Source organism: Carettochelys insculpta, chromosome 11, assembly GCF_033958435.1.
Source record: "Carettochelys insculpta isolate YL-2023 chromosome 11, ASM3395843v1, whole genome shotgun sequence".
Lineage (NCBI taxonomy): Eukaryota > Metazoa > Chordata > Testudines > Carettochelyidae > Carettochelys > Carettochelys insculpta.
Window position 1 is genome coordinate 7,776,770 of NC_134147.1, and position 24,695 is coordinate 7,801,464.

Genomic DNA, 24,695 nt, shown 5'->3' on the forward strand with positions numbered 1-24,695 from the left:
TGCTCCAATCCATTCATATCATGACCAATATCCTCATTCCAATATAATCAAGCATACAAAAGGGAAGAGGAATCTCATAAGAACCATGCAGCCTAGTGAAGAGCCCACTTGATTAGAACTATTCCTGGCTCTGCCACAGGCCTCTGGGTGATCTAAGCAAGCCAATAACCTCTCTCCATTTGTAAACGGAGAATAATTGTGTATACAGTATATTATTTAAGAGTTAGGTATTATTATGACTACTATTTTCTACCCACAGTTCCACAACAGCTACAAATGTATATGATACTATAACCACCTAAATTATCACTATTATGTCTCTTGATGGTGGCGGGGGTGGGGGGGGGGAGAAAATTCACTGACAAGCTTAAGCTCCCTCTAAGCCGCATGGCTGTGCAATTACTTATTAAGCCCCATATAGGGGCTCAGAGCTGAGGTGAGAAGAGGTGCTACTCGCTGGCTCTAGAGTGGAGCTGCTGCAGCTTGGGGAGAGATGAATCTACTGGTGAGCCCAAGAGCATACCTGCCGCAGCCCAGGGCTAGGCACTTCTGTGCACTGGCCACAGTGTGGGAGCTGCTGCGGCAAGGGTGAGACATCTCTCCTCACTAGCCCCAGGGCAGAGTTGTCCTGAACTTCCATGGTTGTAGGAGGTCTCTCTCTAAAGAAAGGTTGAACCTAACTGATTGACAATAATTAAAGTATGTTGATTTACAGCCAGCTATAACCTTCACACTAAATTTGGTACTTCTTTTTGCTAACTAGGAGAATATACTTTGTCTATACATATTTATTTCACCAACTGTATCGCTTAAGTAATTAAATTTTTTTTTACTTTTTTGCTAAGTGAGAAAATGGCAAATAAATATTTCTTACTTTATTTTATTTGAAATTTGTATCAAGCTCAGTCTGAAGGAAAATTGAAATGGAACTGAAATGCAAAAATTATTTCATTTTGTAAAATCATTATTTATATTCAGCTACTTTAAATGCATTAAGATTTATAAGATAAGCCTATTAAAAAGTTTTACATTTCAAATTAGTTGATTAATTAAACAAAGGAAATATTACCTGCAAATAGTGAATTGAACTGATTGTTTCTGGTTACCATCTCTGTCAAGATTTTACAACTAGAAATCTCATCCACTTGCATCTAATTTTTAATCTTAGATTGGAAGGGGAAAATAAGCTTTGTGATATTACTATGCTGGCAAAAGCCCAAGTGTAGATCCCGCTAAATAAACAAAGAAATGATTTTACAGAAATTCCTTTTTCATTCCTCAAATTATCACAAGCTATTACATCAACAACATTTTTTGTCAGTATAAGCTGTGTTAATACTAGGAGGCTTTATTAATGCAGCTATACTTTTCCTCAAGCAGATCTGGCCTACATTTATGCAGTTTACAGTTAATACAATAAAATTTCTAGTGAATGCATAAGTTAAAGAAAAAGGTATACAAGTATGCTAAGAATATATTCAAATCATTGTAATAACAGGTTAATAAATGAAACCAAACACAGCCTTACAAAACTAAGGAAACATCCCTTTGTAGTGACTTTCAAATCCCGACACTATGGCAGCTTATATATAACTGCTCCATAGAAAATTAACATTATAATTTCTTTTTTGTCAGTGACTGCATCAGCATGGTTTTTCCGTGCTTTACCTACTACATGTTATCACTTATTTTACTCTCTCTTATTTGTACAGGTTGTCTTCCTTCACTCTAACAATATTGCTAAAGTGGGAGTAAATGATTTCTGTCCAACAGGAGGAAGCAAGAAGACATCATACAGCGGCATTAGTTTATTCAACAACCCTGTGAAATATTGGGAAGTCCAGCCTGCAACATTCCGCTGTATTTTAGGCAGGAATAGCGTGCAGTTCGGGAATTTCTGAAAGTGATACAGAAGTTTGAATATTCAAAAGTTATCTTTAAACAGACATGTTATGTTGCTGGTTTTATAATACTTGAAATATGTTGTAAAAGGGCAGTTATACACCCTTTAACCAGTTTACAAAATATCTACACTAATTTTGTGACTGTAAATTAGAAACACAGTACATCAAATAAAACAAAGGACTGCTATGGTAATGTTAAACATATGTTTTTTCAGTAAATTATGCAAAAACCTTGATTTTCAAGGAAACAAAGACACTTGGAAACTGGAAATAGTGGAAACTGTATTTTGATGTTTCCTGATTTTTTTAAATACAGAAACAATGAATAGCATTAAGTAATTTTTTTCTATAATGATTTTTGCATTACTGATATTTTATTTTACAAAGTGTATATAAGAATGCATAAACATTTTCAAACAAAATATATATTTCAAGGATAAATTGGTTTGTCAGATTTATCACTGGTAAAATAAATTGGCTAAAAGCAGTTAAATAGATATGGCATTTCAAATTTGAAGTTGGTGCATGTAGGTCTAATGTCACTATAATGGAATATATTTACAGTCTTTTTAATTACATGAAATTGGGTTTGATACCTTACAATTAAAACCCTAAAAACTCTTAACATTTTAGTATTTATTCTTGTAAGTCTTTACCATAAAATGTCTATCAGCATTTTGCTACCAATATAAATATGTTCTCTGAATACTAAAAGGCAGCATTCAAAATTTACCACATGCTACAAGCTTATTAGGGGCACAAACTCCTAAAACTTCTGTAGGTTAGCACAAAAATATTAGTATTTTATATGTGCTTTGTTTTAAACATGATTTTTACCTTTTTGACTTTACGTAAATCACATTAATAATTCATAATCTAAAAGTACTCCAATATTGATGAACATTAGTGTATAATTTATATGTAAGTGACATAACTGCTTATGTTGCATAACATGTAAAATAAGCAATACCCAAAGTACTGTATAAAATGGATATTTTATGTACCTATTTAGTGTATATTTGTTACTCATAGTCGTCATAAATTAAATGAAATTGAAGAATACCATGAAACTTAAGTCTTCTAATAAAAAATATTAGATTGAAACAGTTATTTCGTCATGTTTTAGTGCATCCTGTCTCAGTGGAATACTAATGACTTATACAACATGACTTACCACTCACTTTACTATTTTCTTAAGTATTACGTTTTCAGCTTACTCCCAGTACACAATTATAAAGATAGATATGTATAATCTCTGAAGGTATCTTAAAGCAAACTCTCAGTACTTTTTTGGCTTACCTTGTATAAGTCTTTGTTCCAGTTCTGCACACACTGAAAATAATTTAATAATAACTTTTATTTTGCTACAAAACCAAGTGTTTTCTTTATTTGGAATTCTAGTGGGAAATGGTGAGGCACTGTATATAAGCAAAACTGAAAGGAAATTCAAGAGCTTTCTCTTATCTCTTCCTCAGACATGATACTCTAAAACACTGGTTCCCAACCTTTTCACCCCCAAACACCCCCCCAAAATTGTTCACGGACCCCCCCCCATCAAAGTCAATTCTATTTGCTGTGATCATTTTTCTTTATCTTTTTTTCCCCCAAGGACCCCCCTTCAATATCTATGTGGACCTCCGGGGTCTGTGGACCCCAGGTTAGGAACCACTGCACTAAAAGATAACTCACTCTGTTCTCTGAAAGTCTTTAATCTTCTAAATATTCTCTACTCAGAACAATTTCTTATTTTGACCTTGACACCACAGTCTTTTCTGATTGTACTGTACAATTTTGGCAACTGAAAGGTTTGTGGAATATAGGTCAAGCCAAGAAAAACTCACCATAGTTTTCGGTGACAAGTAATGAGCAGGAACTTCTGGAAGTAGGTCCTGTCTGGCTAAGGATTTTAGAAGTGGCAGCTGCTGAGTGTTGTGAGTTTGTGTGCGCTGTTAGGAGTGCGCTGACAAAGAATTTGTGGGTGCTTTTTCAGCACTTTGCTTTCCATACCATTGCAATCTGTTGTGCATGCTCTTACAATAAAAATGCTGTTTTCTGAGAGTGAGAAACCAGCTAAGTGCTAGGATGAGCAGTGGCATAACCAACTCTTCATCTTTCAGGGATGTTTTGAAGGAGCCAGGGTTGGCAGAGAAAAGGGCAGGAAAAATGAAACAAAGCAGGAGCAGAGTGACAGAAACAGGAAGAGCAAGATCTTCCTTCCCCACTCATGCATCTGACGAAGCAGGTCTTTGCCCACAAAAGCTTATGGTCCAAAATATCTATTAGTGTATAAGCTTCCATGGGATTTCTTGTTGGTTTTGAAGATACAGACTAACTCAGCTACCTCTCTGATACTTCTCCTTAGCTCTCTCCTATTGGGAGCCACCACAGTTTTAGTGATTTCATTAACACTTCCTATATGAACAAGACTGAGGCTACTTCATTTAAAGGACTTACCGTAGGTAGGAGTTAAGGTGGAATTCTTCATATATTATATATGAAGGGGACTATATATAATTCTCTCTCCTATTATCACAAGGTGATGTTGCTTAAGACATTTGTTGCTGTCACTAAATATAAAAATATGGCTTCATTTAAACCACTTAAATATAACTACACATTATAAAAATTCTAAAATTGATTAAATAAAGTAGATAGAACCCCCATTTAAACAACTACTTAGAATACTGTTCAAAATAGAATTAAACATACAAATAAAAGGGAGCAGTTAAATTATTTTTAAAGCTAGACAGAACCATTATGATCTAGCACTTTGTAACTTTACTTTGAACATTTAATCATTTTTAATACAGCTGTTGTATTCAGTTAAGTTATTAAAAAAGAAAACTGAAAATCAGATTCTATCATGTGGTATCATACTGAAACCCACATCGTCCATACTTATGGACTCCTGCCAATTGAGCTTGCCAAATAACTGGGGGCCGTATAACATCAACTTCTATTTGGGACAGTATTACAGTGGGATGAGGCACTTTTCTAATGGGTTTCTCTCAGCAGAGGAACTGTGAGACTCAAGAATCTTGGTTCTAGGTTATGAAGGCAGTGTGTGGTTGGCAGGCAAAATCTCTTCTGCCTAATTCCGCTCACCCACACACTCATCTCAAAGCTTGATCTCTTCTGACCAATGCCTTTCAACCTGCCTCTATGAGGCCAGGTCTCCTCTAGACATTAAAGTCAACTGTAGATACATAATTCTACCTCTGGCAGTTGACATACATAGCTGTCCTCACAGAGGGAGGTCAACAGAAAAAACACTCCCATCAATCTCCCTTACTCTTCATGATATTTAGGAGTACCAGGGTCAGGGGACACAAAATTGACCTGGAAGATCAACCCTAATCAGGTCAATCTACCACACAGTGAAGATGTACCCTCTGAGCTCTCTCCCTTTAGCCTTGGATCCACATCCCAGTCTTCTTACCCAGCAAATCTCAGTTCTAACCTTCACTCTAGCTTTTCATCAGATCTAGCTCTATCATGCCCTATATCCAGTCCTCTTTCCCCTACTGGCTCCCAATTCTTGGCACTTTGCCGAGATAGTCCCAAAATTTTGCAAGATTTAATAAGAAAACAGACATTTCCATGGATTAAAAGGACTATCCATAATGTAAGAGTTAACGTTAAAAATTGTAGAAGCAATATTAAACTCAAACTTCAGGAAGCAAACCAATCTTCTAGTTCTAAAGTAACTACTGGGATTAGTCACAGAGAGGTAGCTGTGTTAATCTGTATCTTCACAAAAAAAAAGAGTCATGTAGCACTTTAAAGATTAACAAAATAATTCATTAGGAGATGAGCTTTCGTGGGGCAGACCCACTTCTTCACATCTGGAATTAGTGAAGAAGTAGGTCTGCTCCAAGAAAGCTCATTACCTCATAAATGATTTTGTTAGTCTTCAAAGTGCTACATGGCTGCATTTTTGTTTTAATAGTATTAGAAGGAGACAACGTAGAGGGCAGATTATCTGACTTCTGTTTTATGCAATTTTATCTGCAACATCTTCCTATGTACCTGACACCAGCAACGCTCGAAGATGGTATACTTGACAGATGGAATGCAGGTTTGTATCCACCAATATCAGAATTTTAGTTTCCTACTGTTAGTGGAAAGCCCACATCAAATAAGGTTCAACAATGAACCACCTAAATCAGCAGTTCCTAACCAATTTTACAGCAAGCAGCTATTGTTGCTAATAATTATTAAGATCTACTTAAATGTTCCAGCATAAGGTGAATTACCCACCATCAAAGTAATACGCTACAAGGGAATGTAGCCTGGCTAGTCCCCTTCTGGAGAGAGGACTCAACGACTGGGTCTCACATGTTTAAAGCCAATTGAGTATATGCTGAATCTATTCGATGTCCCTAGCTCCAGGTTTGAAACCTACTCTGAAATGTGTGTTCCCAAACCCCTGGAACCAGTGCTTCTGAACTTCCGAGCCCCCTAGTTGCTTCTTAACTCTTCTCTATAGTTCCACCTCACCATGAGCACTTTAGCTTCTGGTTGAACCCTTCTGATAATGTGAAAAGCAGAAAAGGGAACATAAGCTTAACATAGAAATTTCCTGACCACAGTTACTTTACTCTGAAAAAGCAATAGTTACAGATCTTTGCAAAATAAGAGCAGTCCTCAGGTACACACCCCTAGTCCAGTCTGATCTCACTGCTGGAATTGAGAGATCCCACCAACAAGGCAGAGTCCATCCGGTTTTCTTCTCGTACCCTATCTTGTTTGCTGTGATGAATGGCCTCCACTTCTCAGAGAAACATCCCACACTTAAATGTACTCTCTCTTTTTAACTATGTGCCAACCTGAAAAACTTCAGCTCTTTCCATCAGTCAGGCTTCTGTCCAGAGAATTCATCACTCCATGAGACAGGCCATTGAGTCTGATGATCTCCAAGCTGAAAATTGTTGTCTTCATGGCTTCCCAGAGATTACCATTCAATTCAGTTTTGGCATGTCAGTGTCAAATAGCAATAAGCGCATTAAAAATTACTTTTATAGATGCTACATATTTTTCTTTTGTGACTATCTATCCTCAAATAACTCACTTTTTTGTTAGCTCTGACTCCTCTGATCATTGCACTGATCAATGGATGAAGGGCTTAGGCCTCAGCACTGAGTTAACAGGAGCTTTAAAATCAATGTCATTTGTCTTCAACTGACACGGAGTGAGACTTTAGTCTTTAATACTTTCATGACCTTTCACAGTTCAGAATACAAAGTCTTTTTATAAGACCATGTTAGACAAATATCTATGAAGGATCTTCTAGGAGCACTTGGCCCTCCATGTTAGGGATCAACTAGATGAGGGTCTTTCCAGGACTATATTTCTATGATTCTATGATTGTTAAAACAATTATTTCATTTTATAGAATTTTATTTTATTGTGTTTAATTTATTTCTGAGCTAATAGAACTAAGTTAAGAAACCTGTCTTTTGTAATTTGACAAGAGTCTCTATAAGGCAAAACATGAAGTCTTACTCCTTATTGTTACTGTTCTAATAAATTAATGCTATAAAATTTTGACATTATTTTAAAATATTCAACCAGTCAATTGACCAATTATTTTTGGACAGATAAAATGCCCAGCCTTAGTTCAATGAGATGTTAAAGCCTTTCCTGGCCATGATATCTGTTTGAAATATACCATAACAACATTGCCTTGGATAAGTAGACAGATGTTCACCACTTGATATCAAATGAAGGTCACAATACACCATGAATGTTAAAGTTTAAGACATGGAGTTCACAATTACACCCAGATTATCCTACTTTGTTACAATCTCTCATATGATAGAAGAGTCTCAAACCCAAATTGCTGTACTGTCAAACACCTGCAAACCTTAAGTATGAATTTCTGAAGTTTGGAGGGGACAAGTTGACTTCATGTATTATACTTCTAATCAGCATCTTACTATACACTACCTCAGCAGTTCTTGAATTTCATTGCACCGTGACCCCCTGTAGCCAGACAGAACCCCCCCTTTCGCTCTACTCCAACTTGCCTTCCCTAGGTGCTTCAGAGCACGAAAGGGTTAAAAGACACAGCCCAGCCCTGGAATGCCCGAGAACGCAGATGTGCTTATCTTAGCCACAGTCTTTGATGCTTCGGAGCAAAGCTGACAAGAACAATGGGCTATTAAACAGCCGGGCCTCGGACTGCCCTTGGCTAATTACCATCAGTTGATTCACCTGCACACCTGGTCCCAGATGGAGGAAAATCTCTGGCCCATTAAGAAACAAATGCCCACAATTGTCTCTACCTTGCAGGTGTGAACGAAGCCCTTGAACTCCCTGTGAGAACCAGCATCAGACAGTTTAATTCAATTGGCACTTTTTAAAACAAGGAAGAAGCGTACGTGACCCAATGGGTATAAAAGAGGGATCCGGCAGACCCCCTATTTGAGCTCCAATTATCTTTCCTGCCAGACAGGAGGGTTATGGTCTCCCGAGGTCCCAGGGGACACCCATTTCCTCGAGAAAAAAAGGAAAAAGACTTCTTCCCAAGGGACCGAGAGAAGACTGGCCAAGCCACGTTGGTAACGCAGGGGTGAGAATAAGACGTGCTAGGTATTTTACCTTTTATTTTGCACACATTTAATAAGTATAGATCTACGAATTAAAAGTAAAAACTAGCTATTTGTAATCAAAATATAAACCTTGTAACATTGTAATCACAAGAGCTTAACTCGTTAGTTAGATAAAACTTGCAACATTGTAACCACAAGAGTTTAACTCGTTAGTTAAATACACAAAGTAATTGATTAAGCGGTAACCTGACTCCTCCTGTTACTGTGCAAACCGAACACAAAACAAAGAACCTAGTTGCTTTTCAGCTGCTCTAAACCTAGTCACCGGTGGGGCTCTGCCCTAGCAGTTGAAATCTCAGATGAAAAGAAGGGCACAGTTCGATCTCACCTGACCATCAGCTAACACCCCCTTCTAATAACAATAATTTCTACATAACCCCAGAGGTGGAACCAAAGCTTGAGCCCACCTGAGCCCAACTCAGCCCCAGTGCCATGAGTGAAAGGCCAAAGCACATGAGTTTCCGTCCTAAGCATGGGGAATGGTAAACTGAGCCTTGTCAACCAGAGCTGAAGCCAAAACCTGAGCCCTGCTATCCAGTGAGACTCAGGCTTCAGCACCAGGTAGCCTGTTAATCCCATGAAAATGGGGTCCCAACCTGCTTGGAGGTTGCAACCAGTTTGAGAATCACTGCAATAACCCATGAATCTTTCCAGACCAAGTGACAAACCCATCAATGTTTGAAACCAACAAATTCCTGACAAGTCCCACCAAGTGCAAATCACAAAAGGTATGGAAAAGTGGTGCAGAAACTACCTCCCAGTGTTAGGGTTTTTCCACAGCTGCTTACACTTGTAGACCAAAGTACGCCTAAGGTAAATCCTTCATATTTTTACTGATGGGATTCTGTTGGACCCGGCCAGAAGGACATCTACTTAAACACAGTAACCTTCCCCCCAAAACACACTTAATTAAACATATTTCTGACAATCAGTTCTCCTCTGTCCTGTATTCACCAAGTTCCATAGAATTTCTCTTGCAGAACACACTTTCTACAAATGTGTTGTTGAAACAGCCGTATAAAAGGATTACAGATCTTTTTCTTTGAATTTATTATTCCCTACAGCACAGTAGATACCAAAATTCTACCAGATGATGGCAGAATAATCCTGGTATATCAAGCAGAGCAATACTTCTACATAGAATAAGAAAAATAAGTTGATATAGCAAAAACAAAACAAAAAGTACAATCAACTCTACTGTATCAAAATATAAACCAGTTAAACGCTTTAAATTCATTTGACAGTTTAAGGTAGTCATTAGGGCACTGGACCATGATTTAGGAGACCTAGAATCTATTCCCAGCTCTGCCATTAATCTTCTGGGTAACCCTGACAAGTCATTTGGCCTCTGTGCCTCAGCTTCACCATTACCAAAATGGGTATGCATATACAGATTAGCCTCCCTAGTAAAGATGCTTGTAATCTATTGATGTAAAATGCTACAGAAGAGTTAAGTATTGCCATTAATAAAGTAACTACACATTTTAAATAAAACAGTACACATTTTGAAAAGCTATTTCAAAATACTATCAAGTCTTGATTCTAACCAACACACTATTTTAGACAAGTACACTCAATCTGTATAAATCACATGCACTGTATAAAGGGATATGGATTTATTTTAAATCTATATTGAAGGTGGGGACAAACATTGAGTAAATATATTTTAACCCCAAAGTTCCATGATTAAAACTAATCCATGATTAAAAATGCAAAATGAAGACATTTCATGATTAAAACCAACTTCAGCCACACTATTCCCTTTGTTTTTCTGTCTGCAAGCCCTGTACCTCCCCATCCTCCTGGCCCCAATATAGCCCTGATGGTGACAGGGCTCTATGGATAATGCAGCTTCCTGTAGGGCTAGCAGGGGGCTGGTGCCCATGCCAGGGGCTGCCTGCTGGCTCTCAGTGGGACATGTTGCTGGGCATGTGGTTACATGTGCTCTGCCCGCACCTTGGGGTCCCACCCAGGTTGGCCTGGCAAGTCACACATCACACCCCATATGTCCCCTATGCCCTGGGGTGTGAGACCCACAGGGTACGCACTAGATGGTCCCCCAAAGAGGTCCAGAAATGCCCTGGACATTGACTCACTGGAGGGAATCTGTGTCCAGGGTGATGGTGAGGGTCTCCTGGCTGGTCTTGGGGTCCGTGTCCAGCTCCGGCTGTGCACTCCAACTGCTTTGGCTCTGGTGATGGTGGGGGGGCCTACACCACAGCGTCCACAGCTGCTGTGCAGGTAGCATCACCCTTGCCCCCTAGGAGCTGTCAGAATTAGTTGGAAATAGTAGGAATAGGTGGCCAGCACTGCTCCCAATGTGCGCTGTGCATTCCAGATCTGCAAGTACCACTGCCACAGCTCCCTGACTTTTGCCTGCACCTGCTCCTGGTTGTAAGCAGGGTGTCTATGGTCAGCCAGGGCTGCGACGAGGCAGGCATACCCTGGGACATTGCACCTCTTTGCACAGGGGTTTAAAACAATGGCCTCCTTCGCCCACAGGCTGAGTAGGTTCTCCAGATCCAGGCCAGTCCACAATGGGGCTCTGAGTTTGGTGTCCCAGGATGGGTCCTAGGACCACTTGGACTGTTTCCCCAAATGCCCTGGGGAGGAGGGGTGGTCTCGAAGTGCCTGGCTTTCAGCCATGGGTCATGATCAGTGGGTGTGAGGCATACCGGGCAGCCAGTCACTACACTGCTGCTCTCACAATCTCAGCTTCCTGCCACAGGACTTCCAGGGCTCCCTGCAGCTTTAAGAGCAACCAGAAGCAGACAGGATAAACCTGAAAAGAAAGGTTGCTCACAGTAGTAACGGTGGTTCTTCGAGATGTATCCCTGTGGGTGCTTCACATTAGGTATCGGGCTCGCCCGGCGCCGCAGATCGGATCTTCCAAGCAGTTTCTGCCGGACCGTGCATGCGCCAGTGTGTGCCGCTCCCCTGCGCACTCCCGGCCACGTGCGCGATCTGGTCCCGGCCAGTTCCTTGACCAACCGCCTCGGACGCTCCTGCAAAACACTAAACAAAGATCCGAAGCGGGGAGGATGGGCGGGTAGTGGAGCACCCATGGGGACACATCTCGAAGAACCACCGTTACTACGGTGAGTAACCTTTCTTTCTTCTTCGAGTGTCCCCGTGGGTGCTCCACATTAGGTGACTACCCAGCAGTAACCCAAGATAGGAGGTGGGTAATCGAATCATGTACAGCTTGTCCCTGAGAGGACCGCTGTCGAGAGCTGGGTATCCTCTTGGAATACCCTGTGAAGGGCGTAGTGCTTGGTGAAGGTGTCATAGGATGACCAGGTCGCCGCTCTACAAATGTCCTTTAGCACAACGCCCTTGAAAAAGGCTGTTGACGCCGCCACCGCCCTAGTGGAGTGAGCCCTGGGCGGGGCCCGTAAAGGAGTCTACTTGAGTTCGTAGCACATTTTTATGCAGGATACGATGTGCTTCGAGATTCTCTGCGAAGACAGACCTTCTCCTTTCGATTTGGGAGCGAGAGAGACCAGGAGTCTATCCGTTTTCCAGATGGGCTTGGTCCTGTCTATATAGAAGGCCAGCGCCCTCCTCACGTCCAGGAGGTGTAGGCGTGCCTCTTCGTTAGAGTTATGAGGCTTTGGATAAAACGAGGGTAAAACAATAGGTTCGTTAATATGAAACTCAGAAGAAACTTTAGGAACAAAGGCTGGATGCAGCCGTAGAGTCACCGCCTCCTTGGAAAAAACAGGGCAGGGTAGCGTTGCCATAACTGATGCAAGCTCGCTCACCCTGTGAGCTGACGTGATTCCGAGAAGGAAGGTCGTCTTTATCGTAAGGAGGCGGAGGGAAACCGTGGCTAAAGGCTCGAACGGTGGTCCCGTTAGCGCATTAAGCACGAGGTCCAAGTTCCACGAAGGTGGAAGCGGTGTCCGAGGGGGGTATAGGTTTACCAACCCTTTGAGGAACCTGGTAACCATGGGATGGGCGAACACCGTGTGCCCTTCCTCTTCGTGTCTGAACGCTGAAATGGCGGCAAGGTGGACCTTTAACGAGGATAGTGAGAGTCCTCCTCTCTTGAGGTCCAGTAAATACTCTAATATTACAGGTATAGGCACCGAAAGGGGGGCTAGCTGTTTGGTAGAACACCATGCCATGAAGCGAGTCCATTTCTGCTTGTAGGTCTTCCTGGTGCCACCGGAAGGGGCATCGGTGGACGGTCCGACATGCGCAGGAGTAGGGGGAACCATTGCTGTCGATCCCATGTTGGGACTATCAGGATCATTAGGGCTCCTTCCCTCCTGGCTTTCTATATGACTTTGTGGATCAGCACTGTGGGAGGAAAAGCGTAAAGCAGGGGGCCCCTCCAGGAGATCGCGAATGCGTCCCCCAGGGACTCCCGTCCCAGTCCTGCCCTGGAGCAGAATCGTGGGCACTTTTTGTTGTGCTGAGTGGCAAACAGGTCTATCTGGGGAAAGCCCCATGTGTGAAAAATCGGTCGTAGGAGATCGGGACGGATCTGCCACTTGTGCGTGAGTGCGAAACGCCTGCTCAGCTGGTGCGCCTTCACATTGTGAGCGCCTGTTAAGTACAAGGCTTTCAAGGTTATATTGTTGGCGATGCACCAGTTCCACAACCGGACTGCTTCCGCACATAAGGCACGGGACCGAGCTCCTCCTTGCCGATTTATATAAAACATGGTGGAGGTATTGTCTGTACTGATCCCGACTACTTTGCCTTGTATATGGTCTCAAAAGTGTCTGCAGGCGTTGAACACTGCTCTGAGCTCCAGTATATTTATGTGCAGTGACTGCTCCGTGGAGGACTACAGTCCTTGCGTCACCTCTTCTCCCATGTGTGCTCTCCACCCTATGTGGGAGGCATCTGTAGTAAGAAAAACCGATATTTGTGGTTGGTGGAAGGGTACCCCTGTTAGCATGTTCTTCGGGTTTACCCACCATTGCAGGGATTTGCGCACCTCTGTTCTGGGAGACACCATCCTGTGAACGGTGTGTGCTGCCACTTTGTAGACGCTCGCCAGCCAGTGCTGCATGTTGCGCATGTGTAACCTGGCGTTCTGTACTACGAACGTCGCTGCTGCCATGTGACCCAGCAGCTGTAAGCACGTCAGAACGAGCACCGTAGGGCTGAAGGTGATGACTTGCACGAGGGAGCTGATGGCCCGAAAGCGTGTCCCTGGTAGATACACTCTCGCTGTAACAGAATTTATGCGTGCCCCTATGAACTCTATGTCCTGTGTGGGGTCTATCTTTGATTTTGCCAGATTGATAACCAGGCCGAGCGAAGAGAACGTGCCTGCTGTGACGCGTATCATGCGTAGTACCTCTTCCTTCGAGGCCCCTTTGAGTAGGCAGTCGTCCAGATACGGGAATATAAATACCCCCTGTCTGTGCAGGTAGGCTGACGCCACTGCCAAGGTTTTGGTAAAGACTCTGGGGCCCAAGGAGAGGCCAAACGGTAGGACCTTGTATTGAAAATGTTCTTTGCCTACCATGAACCGGAGGAATCGTGGGTGAGCCGGATGGATAGTTATGTGAAAATACGCATCTTGTAAGTCGAGGGCTGTGAACCAATCTCCATTGTCCAGTACCGTAAGGATGGAGGCGATTGTGATCATCCGAAAGCGTTGCTTGCACAGGTACCGGTTGAGGCCTCGAAGATCTAAGATGGGCCTCCAGCCTCCTGTCTTTTTCTCCGTGAGGAAGTACCTCGAGTAGAACCCTTTTCCTTGCAGTTGCTCCGGCACTCTTTCCACTGCCCCTATGAGCATGAGATGGTCTACCTCCTGCTTGAGCCTTGCTACGTGGGAGGCCTCCTGGAGGTGGGGCCTGGGTGGAGGTCGTGGCGGTGGGAGCGACTGGAAGGGGATGGCGTACCCCGTGGCTATGATCTCCAGCACCCATTTGTCTGTGGTGATCCTTTGCCACTGGTCGTAGAATGGTCGGAGGCGATGGTGGAATAACCGCTTCGGATGACCTTGTGCGATGGTAGTGATGGCGCAGCCCTGGATCTGTGTGTCAAACTTGTGGCCTTTGGTCCTGCCCCGAGGACGCCCGGCTCTGTTGGGAACGTCGCCTGGGAGTTCTGTACTGCTGGTGTTGTTGATGTCGCCCTTGCTCGTAACCCCTGTGGTACTGGGGACGCTGTGGCTGGTACTGGTACCGTCTTTGTTGAGGGTAGTACTTTTTCTTTCTGTATGGAGGGGTGTAAATCCCCAGGGTCCTAAGTGTGGCTCTTGAATCTTTACTGGAATGAAGGACCGGGTCAGCTGATTCAGCAAACAGCTTTTGCGTGTCGAAGGGGAGATAGACGATCTTCGCCTGCAGATCCCTCGGTATACCCGAAGTCTGGAGCCAGGACTCCCTTCGCATCACCACTGCCGTAGCTGTGAAGTGTGCTGCTGTGTCCGCAATATCCAGGGCGATCTGAACTCCCGTCCTCGAGGCCGCGTAGCCTTCTTGCACGATAGCCTTGAGCACCGGTTTCTTGTCCTCTGGAAGCGAGTCCATGAGGGAGGTCAACCTAGTGTAGTTGTCGAAATTGTGCTTCGCTAGATGCGCTGCGTAATTTGCCATTCGCAACAGTAGTGTGGAGCAGGAGTAGACCTCTCTGCCGAAGAGCTCTAGCTTCTTGGCATCTTTGTCTGTTCCCCCTGTCTTGAATTGAGATGTCTTTGATCTTTGTTGCGGCGACTCTACCACCAAGGAAGTTGGTTGTGGGTGGCTGAACAGGAACTCCATTCCCTTCGTCGGCATGAAGTATTTCTTGTCCGCTCTCTTCTGGACAGGCGGAATAGTCGCTGGGGTCTGCCACATCATAGTGGCGGACTCCAAGATTGCTTCGTCAAGCGGTATTGCTATTTTGGAGGAGGCCGGAGGTCTCAGATTTTTGAGAAGCTTATGGTGTTTCTCTTGCACCTCTGCTGTCTGGATGCCTTGCGTGAAGGCCACCCTTTTATACAGCTCTTGAAACTGTTTGAGATCGTCCGGAGGATGGTCGTCCCCCGGGGCCGTAGCCCCGTCCGGGGAGGAGAGCGAGGAACCACTAGGATACGCCTCTCTGGACCCTTCCGGTTCCTGTTGGTGATGGTACATCCGCTCGCTGGAAGCTTGTGAGGGAAAATCTCGGGGTTTCATAACCAGTTCCCCCTGAGATGCTTGAGTCTCTGTCCCAGTTCGCGATTGCCCTTGGGGATACGGGACCGTCTTTGGGGATCTTTCCCTGGTAGAAAGCCGGTGGTGTCTATGCCCTGCGTGATAGGGACGACCATGGCAGCACGTGCACTGTTCTTGGGAAGGTGACCTGGACCACTCCCTTGGTGCGTACCCCCTGCGTCTGGGGGAGCGAGATTGTAGAGAGACATGGGACACTGGAGAGAGCGATTTGTGATAGTACTCCAGCAGCTCAAACCTCAAGAAGGGCGAGGGTGGTCCCAGCCAGGGCGAGGCTGGTTGTAAAAATGGAGACGGGGGCTCCGGGTAGGCTAGGGGGGACCCCTGCCTTCTAGTTGGAGTCCGCAGCATGAGCGGAGGGCTGAGAGAAAGCAACTCTGCAGCCCTGTCTGGAGAGGGGCTGCGGTGCCTTGTTTTCTGTGCAGCCTTCCCCCTCCCTTGAAGGGGTGGCTCTGCCCCCTGACGTGTAGGGGATCTTGGCCCCGTCCGCGCCGCGCTCGGCACGCTCTTGGACGGTGCTGCGCGGGCGGTGTCCTCCGGTGCCTGCAGGCTGCATGCCTGAGCACTCTGCACCGCCGGTTCCCCGGGAGTCAATGCCGCTGCCTGCGGTGCCGCCGGTACCGGCGCTTGTTTAGCCGCCGCCCTGCCTGCGGTGCGGGGCGGCTGTTTGATTATCGGAGGCTGAGCCGCCTCCACGTGGCTCTCCGTGCCGCCGCCGATCAGCTGTTGCTGCGGCTGGGGGCTGTGCGCTCCTCCCGTCCCGCTCGCTGTTGCTGCCGGCAGGGATCGGGTTGGGGAGACTTTCCTCCGTTTTTGCGCTGATGGGGTGAGGGTGGCGGCTTTCCTTTTATGGGCCCCGGAGGGTCCCTCCTGCTGCGGCTGCTCCGGCACGTGTGGCTGGAGGGCCTTGTCGAACAGCAGCATTTTAAGCCGCATCTCCCTGTCCTTCCTTGCTCTGGCTGTTAATTTTGCACAGAAGGAGCATTTCTGCGTGACATGGGACTCCCCCAGGCACTTTATACAGTGACTGTGCCCATCAGACGCTGGCATTGCCTCTCGGCAAGACTCACATTTCTTGAATCCTGAAGAGGACATTGTTGGTGAGTCTTTTAGTTGTTAATGAGGTACTTAGCACCTTCTCTGTGTTGTTTTACCCCTCTCGGATAGCCTGCCGTGGCAGGAGGGCTAATGGCCCTAGGCTCCTGGCCTCCGGCGCTCCGCTTGTTACTAGGACTGGACTGAATTCCATCCCGCTTGTTGTTTCTTGTTTTTTTTTGTTTTGTTTTTTTGAAAATAACAACTGGCTAACTTAACAATAGACTAAGAACTTGAAAACTTTAAAGAAAACAGCTAAAAACCATTGAATACGCTAACTTGGCCGTAGCCTAGTCGGATTCTGTCTGCAGCCAACGGCGGTTAAGAGGAACTGGTGGGGACCGGATTGCGCACGTGGCCGGGAGTGCGCAGGGGAGCGGCACACACCAGCGCATGCGCGGTCCGGCAGAAACTGCTTGGAAGATCCGATCTGCGGCGCCAGGCAAGCCCAACACCTAATGCGGAGCACCCACGGGGACACTCGAAGAAGAATTGCTGTGGACAGGGCAACCCCACTAGCCAGCTGGCCAGCTCCATGAAACACTGTTCTGTTGATAAAAGCCCCTCTTAAGTGTCCACATGGCTTTTTTGTCGACAGAATCTGTTGACAAAAGCATTATGCCTTGTGGCAGAGAGGCAGAATTCTGTTGGCGGAAGTGTCAAGTTTTGTTGACATGCTGTTGACAAAATGGATTTTGTATGTGACCACTCCACAGGTTTTGTCAACGAAAAACTCTAGTGTAGCCATAGCCCATTAAGTATCTGACTTCAATTTTAAAGTAACAACCCACTGTGAAAAAACAGAAGGTTTTTCAATTATGATATTGTTTTATATAGAGCAGCTAAGCTCTTTTTCAGCAACAGGCATTCTAGCTTAAAAAAATAAGTTAAAAAAGTGTGACTTAGCAGATAACACTCCACAACAATTGAAATACAGTGTTTTGCACAACGTAAGAGTCGTATACCCTATTTGCCACTGATTTCATTTAAATTAAACATATATTCTTGGTTCAACATGTTATCTCATTGACAGGTTTCCATAAGGAAAGCTGCACCTCTCTCCCCTCTGTGGGAACAGCACACCTTCTCAGGTGTTACGTCTCATGTCTTAACTATCCTGGGGCAGAAGTGTCACAATTCTCCCACTCTTAGTAAAGACGACAGGTTAGAGCAAACTGTGGTGTACCCATCATTATTACTTTGCAGGTCCAACTGATTTAAATACCTGGTTTCTTCCCTTCGAGAGTCTGTGACCAGTGGCATTTAGTGATAAATCATCCATCTTAAAAGAAAAAAATCATTATTTTGCAGTAAGAACAGGAGTCTTAGAAAAAAATAATTCTAAAATAACTGCCTATTTGACAAACATGTCCATCTCAACTAAGTATTTACCATTCCTCATGGTGAAACTGGGCAAGCCCTCAGTCTGGTCCCTTCAAACACCTGACACTGCTCTCTTAAGATGGGCCTTTTTCATCCTGCCAGCGATCTTTTGACTTCCTTTGTTATGGGTCCTAGCTACTACTGACCAAACTACTTCTGTAGCTTGGCTGGATACCCGAGACAGAAACCTCAATGCTAACAGTTTTGGTATTTTAGTCTAACTTCAAAAATAACAAGTGCTCCTGTGGCACCTTAGAGACTAACAAATTTATTGGGTTATGAGCTTCCATGGGTAAAACTCACTTCATCAGATGGATACAAATAATAAGACATGGAATATCCAGCAGGGGAGAAAAAAGAAGGAAAGGAAGATACCTGGTCATTAGTTAACTGTCCTACCAATGACAGATAACATCCTTTTCCTTCCCCACTGGATAACAGAACTTGCCAGTTACCCAAGTACTGGATAGCATGGATTTAAAAATACTTCTGCACTTTATAATCCACTGCCTATTAAAGCAAGAGAGGAAGGTGATGAACACTAGCTAGGGAAATGACATGAGGAAGTTCTTCAGTCTCGGCTTCCAATTTAAAAAAAAACTGTCTAGTTAGGTTAGTTGTGAGGAAAACTTTCTAAATATGACTTGTAATCAATACAGAGATGTCTATCTGAGTTTGCAGAAACATCAATATTAATTTATTTACCACGGGGCTCCCCCAATAAATATCAGCAGAACTATTTAACTTCTCATCAAAGCACGAAAGGATTTGTATCCCGAAATAGAAAACGCACAGCTAAACACCACACTCAAAATAGAAGGGGTTATCAGGAAGCTTGAAATAAGTACTTATTTTGAAATCCAATGCAATGTAGCCTGCATACGGTTTGAAATAAGATGCCTCAAAATAAGTTAGCAATTTGCGCAACGCAAATTGCATAACTTATTTCAAGCTAGGGCTACATTGTAGCCCTAGCCTAAGAGTTTAGTGGGTAAAGCTTTACTTGACACTATAGTAGTGCTCCACTGTGTACACTGCTATTTATACCCAGGCTCTGGAGGCATGCAGCATATATACTCCACTTGCAACCATAAATATAGATATCCTATAAAAGTAGAGCAAGTACCCTATTATAAAGATATGCACTGACATTTTCCAAATTATGATGGATTCCAAGGACTACCAAAAGGACTGGAAGATATATAATTAAGATGGTAAGACCAATAACTGTTAATGGCAAGCTTGCAGAGGGGAATAAGATTGGTTTCATAAAGGTTGTTCAGCTTCTGGAGTTTTAGAAAACATTGCTATAAATTGCTGATAATGCTATTGTTTTGTCTGTATCCATTCTCTCTTAAAAATCAGCAAAATAGCATTTTCCACAAATATGTTTAGTTAAAAGAAGTTTCAGATTGACCACAAGTATCTCAAGAAGAAACTTATCCTACACATACAGGAGGTACCTGCGCCTTTAGCTATCATCTTGGAAAAGTCCTGGCACTTGTTAGAGACTTCAGAAGACTGGAAAGGGGCAAACATAATGCCCATCAAAAAGAAATAAGAGCAACCCAGTAAACGACACACCAGTCAGTTTAACTTCTGTGCTGGGAAAGATAATGGAGAAAGTAATTAAGAAATTCATCTGCAAACACCTGGATGAAAATAAGGTGATATTAAACAGCCAGCATGGATTTGGAAAGGGCAAATGATGTCAAACCAATCTGATATCTTTCTTTGATAGGATAACAAGTCTTGTGGATAAGGGAGAAGCGGTAGATATGATAAACCTAGACTTTAGCAAGGCATCTAATACAGTCTCGCATGATCTTATGAATAAACAAGGCAAATACAACTTAGATGGGGCTACTATAAGGTGGATGCATACTTGGCCAGATAACCCTTATCTGAGAGTCATTATTAACATTTCACAATCATGCTGGAAGGGCATAATAAATGAGGTTCCTCGGGACTGTTTTGGAACCAGTTCTATACAAGCAACGAAGGGTCCTGTGGCACCTTATAGTCTATCAGGTGCCACAGGACCCTTCGTTGCTGTTACAGATCCAGACTGACACGGCTACCCCTCTGATACTTGAGTTCTATACAATATCTTCATCAATGATTGACATAAAGATTACACTTAGTAAATTTGCAGATGATGCCAAGCTGGAAGGGGTTGCAACAGCTTTGGAAAAGAGGGTCATAATTCAAAATGATCTGGACAAACTAGAGAAATGGCCTGAGATAAGCAAGATGAAGTTTAATAAGAACAAATGCAAAGTACTCTATTTAGGAAGGAAAAATCAGCTTCATCCATATAGAATGGGAAGTGACTGTCTAGACAGGAGTACTGAAGAAAGAGATCTAGGAGTCATAGGGGACCACAAGCTAAATATGAGTCAACAGTGTAAAGCTGATGTAAAACAAACAAACAAGATTCTGGGTTGCATTACCAATAGTGTGGTGCTCAAGACATGACAAGTCATTCTTCTTCTCTCCTCTGTACTGATTAGGCCTCAAATTAGAGTATTATGTCCAGTTCTGGGCACCAAATGTCAAGAAAGATGTGGAGAAACTGGAGGTCCAGAGAAGAGCAACAAGAATGATTAAAGTTCTAGACAGCATGACCTCTGAGGGAAGACCGAAAGAACTGGGCTTGCTTAGTTTAGAAAAGAGAAGACTTAGAAGGGACATACCAGCAGTTTCCAAGTACCTCAAAGAAGGTTACAAGGCGGAGGGAGAAAAATTGATGACAGGATAAGAAGCAATGGGTTTCAATTGCAGCAAAGGAGGTTTAGGTTGGACATTAGGAGAAACTTCCTAGCTGTCAGGGTGGTTAAACACTGGAATAAACTGCCCAAGGAGGTTGTGGAATCTCCATCACTGGAGATATTTAAGAGCAGGTTAGACAGTCACCCTATCAGGAATGGACTAGATCATGGTTTCCCAAACTGGGGGTCGTGCCCCCCTGGGGGTCATGAAGAAATTTCAGGGGAAGCGAGGTGTCCCACCCACTCCCCTGTCATTCCCACCAACCCAAGAAAGAGCCAGCCTTTGCTTCTGGCTCTCAGCCCCTGCCATTTTACATGGGTGATGCAGTGCAGCTATTATAAAAAGCAGGCAGCTGGCGAAGGCCCACGCGAAGCTAGCTGCCTTCTGCAAAGGTGAGTGAGTGTGGGTTGGGGAGCGGGGAGGAGGAGGATGGAGTTAGATGGGGGGCTGAGAGTGCCTGGCTCACCTGAGGGGGATGGAGATGAAGTAAGAGCTGGGGACTGGTGGTGCCTGGCTTTGCGGAACACAAGGGGCTTAGGCGGACAGCTCATGGGGCTTGCGGGGCTCAGACTGTCAGCCAGTTTGCAGGACTCGTGGGGCTTGGGAGGTTGGCCCCAGCATTGCAGGGCTCAGGCAGCTCGGGCTGGCAGGTTGACCCCACAGTGCAGGGCTTGGGTGGCTGGCCCCAGTGGCAGCACGGGGTTCGGGCAGCTCAGACTGGTGGGTGGGGGGCTGGCACCGACAGCACTGGGCTTGGGTAGTTGGCCCCGACAGCACAGGGCTTGGGCAGCTCAGGCTGGTGGGTGGGCAGCTGGCCCTGGCAGCCTGGGGCTTGGGATTGGGCAGCTCAGACAGGAGGGAAGGTGGCTGGCCCTGGCATTGCAGGGCTTGAAAAGCTTGGGCTGCTGGGTGGGCAGCTGGCCCCAGCAGCGCGGGGCTTCGGCTGGCAGGCAGGCGGCCCCAGCAACGTGGGGCTTAAGTGGCTCAGGATGGCAGGCAGGTGGCTGGCCCTGGCAGCACTGGGCTTGGGCGGGCAGCTTGGGAGACTAGCCTACAGCTGGGGCGGGGAGCTGATGGGCAGACGGCTGGTCCCAGAAACGCAGGGCTCAGATGGCCAGCCCTGTCGGCTGGGTAGGTGGCTGGCAGCTCAGGCAGCGCAGGTCTCAGGTGAGCAGGCAGCTAGTGCAGGCATCTCTGGTGGCTGGTATGGAGCTCTGTCAGCTGACCAGCTGGGGTTGAACCAGGCACCCACCAGGGGCCAAGAGAAACTATTTGTGCTTATGTTTAATTTTAAGTAACATTTTTCTATTAAGTTTTTTGTTTATTTTAAATTATAAATTGAATTTTTTGTTAAAATGGGGGCTGAATGATGGTAAAGAAGAGTTGGCGGGGAAGGGTTTCTCAAAAATCAAAAGCGGGGGCGTGATGCTGAAAAATTTAGGAAACACTGGTCTAGATGGTGCTTGGTCCTGCCATGACGGCAGGGGATTGGCCTCCATGATCTCTCAGGGTCCCTTCCAATTCTAGTGTTCTATGATACACACAGTGATAAAATTACTTTTCATTTATGTGCCACTGAATTAAACAAACCAGCTTTACTTGAGTACTGTTTAATGTGAACACCACAAGCAATTATCTAGCCATAGTCCTGCATCTAGTGTGACCTAGATCAGATGTGATTATTCAAGTACCTTTCTCGACCCTACTACAGTCCAGGGATCTGCGAATACCTATGATCTATATTTTTCAGATGTAATTTAAATCTAAGGTAACAGTTGTGACTTTTGGTCTACTAAACAATTAAAAGCATCTCCCACTTCAGTTTTAAAGAGTGTATCTTATATTGTAATAAATAGGTTTGCAACTGTCTACAGCAGAGGTCAGCAACCAATATACCAAGAAGAGCCATTTTTTCCAATTCAGTAAAAAATTCAATTCAGGAGCTGTAATGCACGTGAATACAAGACAGTCTTTAATAAATAACATCAAACCATACTTTTGGTAACCCCTATTTTAAGAAAAGTGCACACAATGATTTGTATCGCGAAACATGTTTACTGCAGGATGTTCACAAACTTTCATATACTATTTTCTCACACTTAACTTGTGTGTTTGCACCACTGTCTTCCTGACTTTCATTCCTGAACCTTCTCTCTCTCTCTGGAGGTCACTGGGAGGGAAGGTGGAGTTTTGTAGCATAAGCATGAATTCTGAACAAAAGTTTTTATTGACAAGTTGTAGGAAATTCACGCTGATTTCATTTAGAGGTTTTTTAAGCCTTGCTAACTGGTCTACAAACTGTAGAATGACTTTTTATTTTAAATTAAAATTCAATGTAGTATGCACAGAGATATATGAAGCTCTTCACAACTGAGAGAAAAAACAGCAGCATAGGTGTGTTCACTATGTAGTGCTTTCTTTGTTACAAGTTTTAAAAATGTATGACAATAGAAGTAATCATTACTTTGAAATGAATGAAAACACCTTTTAACATTTATTTTGTTTGGAAAGGCACAAAGATCCTTTTGTTTTGTTTTGTTCCTTTCTGGGAAGACTTGAGGTTTGAGAATGAGGCTACTAACAGAAAACACATGGAAAAGCTCTGCAGTCAATGAAAAGTTGGCTTGAACTCCATGTGCCACGTATCACATACCAGTGTCTCAAATAATCTAGTAAGAGTTTATAACATTCACTTTACATGCTCAATGAATCACCTCATATTGATTAAAGCAGGTGAAATTTAAGTACAAAAACAAACAGAAAAAACTGATAAATTATTTAAAAGAAGTCCAAAAGTAACAAACATTTTGAAAAGGAACTATTATGCAGTGCTTCAACTCTCTCTATCTGGCTAACATAAGCCTTGAAAAACATCCCATAAAGATTAGCTCAACAACATACGCTGCCAACAGTTTGTTTATAAAATGTGAACAGTTCTGTACAAAATGTAATATTGCAATTTTTAACTATTGTGATGCCAGGAGAGATGGGAAAGTGGAATGATTTTATCCTGTAGAAAAGATATTCGCCAGAGCAACTAATGGTACTAATCTTCTTGCTCTCCTTTAGATGACATTATTTACCATGTGCTCATCTACCACTATAAAATACAAGGAAGCAATAATCTTAAAACTACAAGTCCCCACTTCAACAAAGAATTTAAAGCATACGTTTTGTCTGTGTCAACATTACCCCCGCTTTTGGAAGGGGCATGTAAATACAGCCAATTGAAAATGAGGTGCTAATTTGCACATTCAGCACTTCATTTGCATAATGACGGCCATTCGCTGTTTCAGAAGAGCTGCTTTGAAAATGCAAAACAGCGGTGTAGACGGGGTTCCTTCCAAAGGAAGCTCCACCTTCGAAAGCCCCCTTTTTCCTGAAAGAAATTAGGAAGACAGGTGCTGTCAAAAGCAGAGCTTCCTTTCGAAGGAACCCCATCTATATGGCCAGTGTGCATTCTGAAAGCAGCTCTTCCAGAACAGCAACTGGTCATTGTTATGCAAACGATCTGCTGAATATTCAAATCAGCATCTCATTTGCATTTTCAGTGAGTATAATAAACCCTCCTGCTTACTTCATATACTGTGTCCAGACTTTGTTTCCAACACTACACTTACATGTCCCTTCCAAAAGGGAGAGGTAGTGTAGATGCAGCCTTTATCTTATACAGGTCAATGAGTTTTAAACACACACTTAGAGTTAAGCATCTCCTTAACAACTCTGCTGACTTTGGTTGGACTTGAAAATATGCTTGCTTT

The 24,695-nt window shown here is 43.9% G+C and overlaps 2 protein-coding genes across 2 annotated transcripts in view; one reads left to right on the plus strand and one right to left on the minus strand.

Annotated features, from left to right (window-relative positions):
- Nucleotides 1–1,925, plus strand: part of ASPN (asporin) — a 40,518-nt gene extending 38,593 nt beyond the window's left edge. Inside the window, exon 8 of the mRNA XM_075005816.1 lies at nt 1,713–1,925. Within this exon, the coding sequence (XP_074861917.1) occupies nt 1,713–1,901 (189 nt within the window). The 3' untranslated portion in view covers nt 1,902–1,925. The remainder of the gene's footprint in view (nt 1–1,712) is intronic.
- The window catches only part of CENPP (centromere protein P), a 308,478-nt gene that overhangs the window by 171,685 nt on the left and 112,098 nt on the right, over nt 1–24,695 (minus strand). The window lies entirely within an intron of this gene.